The sequence below is a fragment of the Colias croceus genome, chromosome 22 (genome assembly GCF_905220415.1).
Source record: "Colias croceus chromosome 22, ilColCroc2.1".
In the NCBI taxonomy this organism is placed as follows: domain Eukaryota; kingdom Metazoa; phylum Arthropoda; class Insecta; order Lepidoptera; family Pieridae; genus Colias; species Colias croceus.
Window position 1 is genome coordinate 2,717,319 of NC_059558.1, and position 2,655 is coordinate 2,719,973.

Sequence of the window (2,655 nt, forward strand, 5' to 3'; positions counted from 1 at the left end):
GCCTGACACTGCATAGGAAGCATTTTTTTTGGATATCTTGTGAGTATATAACGTATCTATACATAAAATATCATTGACATCATGCTTTCAATTTAATTAATATAAATAGTACTAATGAACCTTATTTATTAAAGTCTATGACCTAATATTCTGATAAATAAAGAAGAATAAATGAAAATAACTGAGATGTCAGTTGTCAAAACATAACAAAATAGATACAATGCAATAATAAAATTAAAATTGAAAAAAATATTTAAATACATAATAAAATATCCAAAATGTCGGACAGGCAATTACAACCACATATAAATATACCAATAGAAATATCAGATCAGCCATTATTTGATGATGCCTTGGTTAATGTTAAGGAAATATTTGTTTCTGAGATGAAAAGAATTGACGAGGAGATGGCAAAATTCAGGTAATAATTAATAAGAATAAACTGAACATCCTCATATTATGTAGCTGTTTTTACACCCATATTTAAATCCTTGTTGATTCTATTAAAAATAGAAATAATAAGTCATTCCTCTGTCAGGTAGACCAGGGTAAAATTAAAAAAAAATAGTCTGTATCACTCTGGACAAAACATAGCTTTCTACTGGTGAAAATGTTTAAAAATTATTTTATTAGATTTTAAGTTACCGTTACATTAGGCCTAAATAAAATGCTTTATAAAATACCAGCGGTCCTCCCCGGCTTTGCCCGTGGTACATACCTATTTTGCAATAAAAGGTAGCCTATGTTCTTTCTCAGGGACTCAGGGTCTAAAGATTGTCTGTGCCAAATTTCATCAAAAACAGTCCCGTAGTTTATGCGTGAAAAACATACATACATACATACATAATTACAAACCTTTCCTCTTTATAATATTAGTAGGTATAGATACCTACAATCTATAGGATTCAAATGTGAATTCACACAAAAATTCTATCGAACTAACCAAATCATCTATAAGCAATAAAAATTCGTACCTACATATTTTTATCATTTTTTTCAGCGCTAACCTCATGGGTATATACAGTCAAACCGACACTGCTTTGACCACGTCAAAGGAGAAGCCTGCGAAACAAGTGAACTGGGAACTATTGAACACTTCCCCCCTTATCGAGGGCGAGGGAGAGGATAGGGTGATCAAGCTGCGGTTCGATTTGAGCGATTTTGACCCTACTGAGGTAATAATTATGAATGTATATCATATCTGAGATAATCATTACTTATGAGATAATGATAATCATTACCTCGACAAAGGTTTCCCACCTACAGTTAAATCTATGTACAAATTTCTGGAAAAATATACTATTTTTAGTACTACATAACCTCATAGATTGTTAAAGGAAAATATTACAGTCGATCTAATCTCCTCCTATTTTGAAATCACTTGACAATGCTTACAAGTAACGCAATATACACAGTAGATGTATAATAGCCAATAGGTTTTGAGTTTGATTACAAACACAATGTCACGATAATTGTATACCAAATTGGCTTTTATTTCCAGGTTAACGTAAACGTAATAAACGATCTCCTCGAAGTGACAGCATCCCACGAGATAAGCGCAGACAACAGGACCACGGTCCGAGAGTACAGGCGCGAGTTCCGCTTGCCCAGGGGAGTGGAGGCGGAGAGGATAGTGTCCTCACTGACCAGGGAGGGAGTGCTGATGGTCCAAGCGCCCTTTCCGGAGCATAGTTTGGCTATAAAATAAAAAAAATTGTGGTTTTTTTGTGCGTTTTTATTTGTCCGTTGTGTGCTGTCCTTCTGTCTTTATAACATACTAGCTGTTCTCCGCGGTTTCACCCGCATTGCTCCGCTCCTGTTGGTCTTAGCGTGATGATACATAGCCTATAGCCTTCGTCGATAAATGAACTAACACCGAAAGATTTTTCAAATCGGACCAGTAGTTCCTGAGATTAGCGCGTTCAAACAAACTAACATACTTTTCACCTTTACAATATTAGTATAGATACGTATTCTTTATTTTTGTATCACATGAAATAACTATAGATAACAGGACCACGGTCCGCGAGTACAGGCACAAGTTCCGCTTGCCCAGGGGAGTGGAGGCGGAGAGGATAGTTTCCTCGCTGACCAGGGAGGGAGTGCTGGTGGTCCAAGCGCCCTTTCCGGAGCATAGTTTGACTGTAAAATAAAGATTATTAGTAGATTTTTTGGATATTTTTCTTTGTGATGTGTGCCGTCAGTTTGTCTGTATAACATACATAACATATTGAATTTTATAAAACGCTTAGTGACAGTATAGCTCAAGATAAAGGACGACGGTCCGCTAGTACAGGCGCAAGTTCCGCTTGCCCAGGGACACGGCCGGCGGAGAGGATAGTGTCCTCGCTGACCAGGGAGGAAGTGCTGATGGTCCAAGCGCCCTTTCCGGAGCATAGTTTGGCTATAAAATAAAGATTATTAGTAGATTTTTTGGATGTTTTCCTTTGTGATGTGTGCTGTCAGTTTGTCTGTGTAACATATTGAATTTTATAAAACGCGTACCTAGTGACAGTATAGCTCAAGATAAAGGACGACGGTCCGCTAGTACAGGCGCAACTTCCGCTTGCCCAGGGAAGCGGAGGCGGAGAAGATAGTGTCCTCGCTGACCATGGAGGGAGTACTGATGGTCCAATGCGCACTTTCCGGTGTATA

General features: G+C 37.8%; 1 protein-coding gene across 1 annotated transcript; it reads left to right on the plus strand.

The window, feature by feature from the left end:
* The first annotated feature begins 234 nt into the window (after positions 1–234).
* LOC123701956 (body wall muscle protein HR-29-like) lies at positions 235–1,708 on the plus strand. The gene is made up of 3 exons (XM_045649591.1): positions 235–421; positions 1,001–1,175; positions 1,502–1,708. Exons 1-3 carry the CDS (start codon positions 279–281, stop codon positions 1,706–1,708), a joined length of 525 nt encoding a protein of 174 aa, XP_045505547.1. The 5' UTR covers positions 235–278.
* The last annotated feature ends 947 nt before the right edge of the window (positions 1,709–2,655 follow it).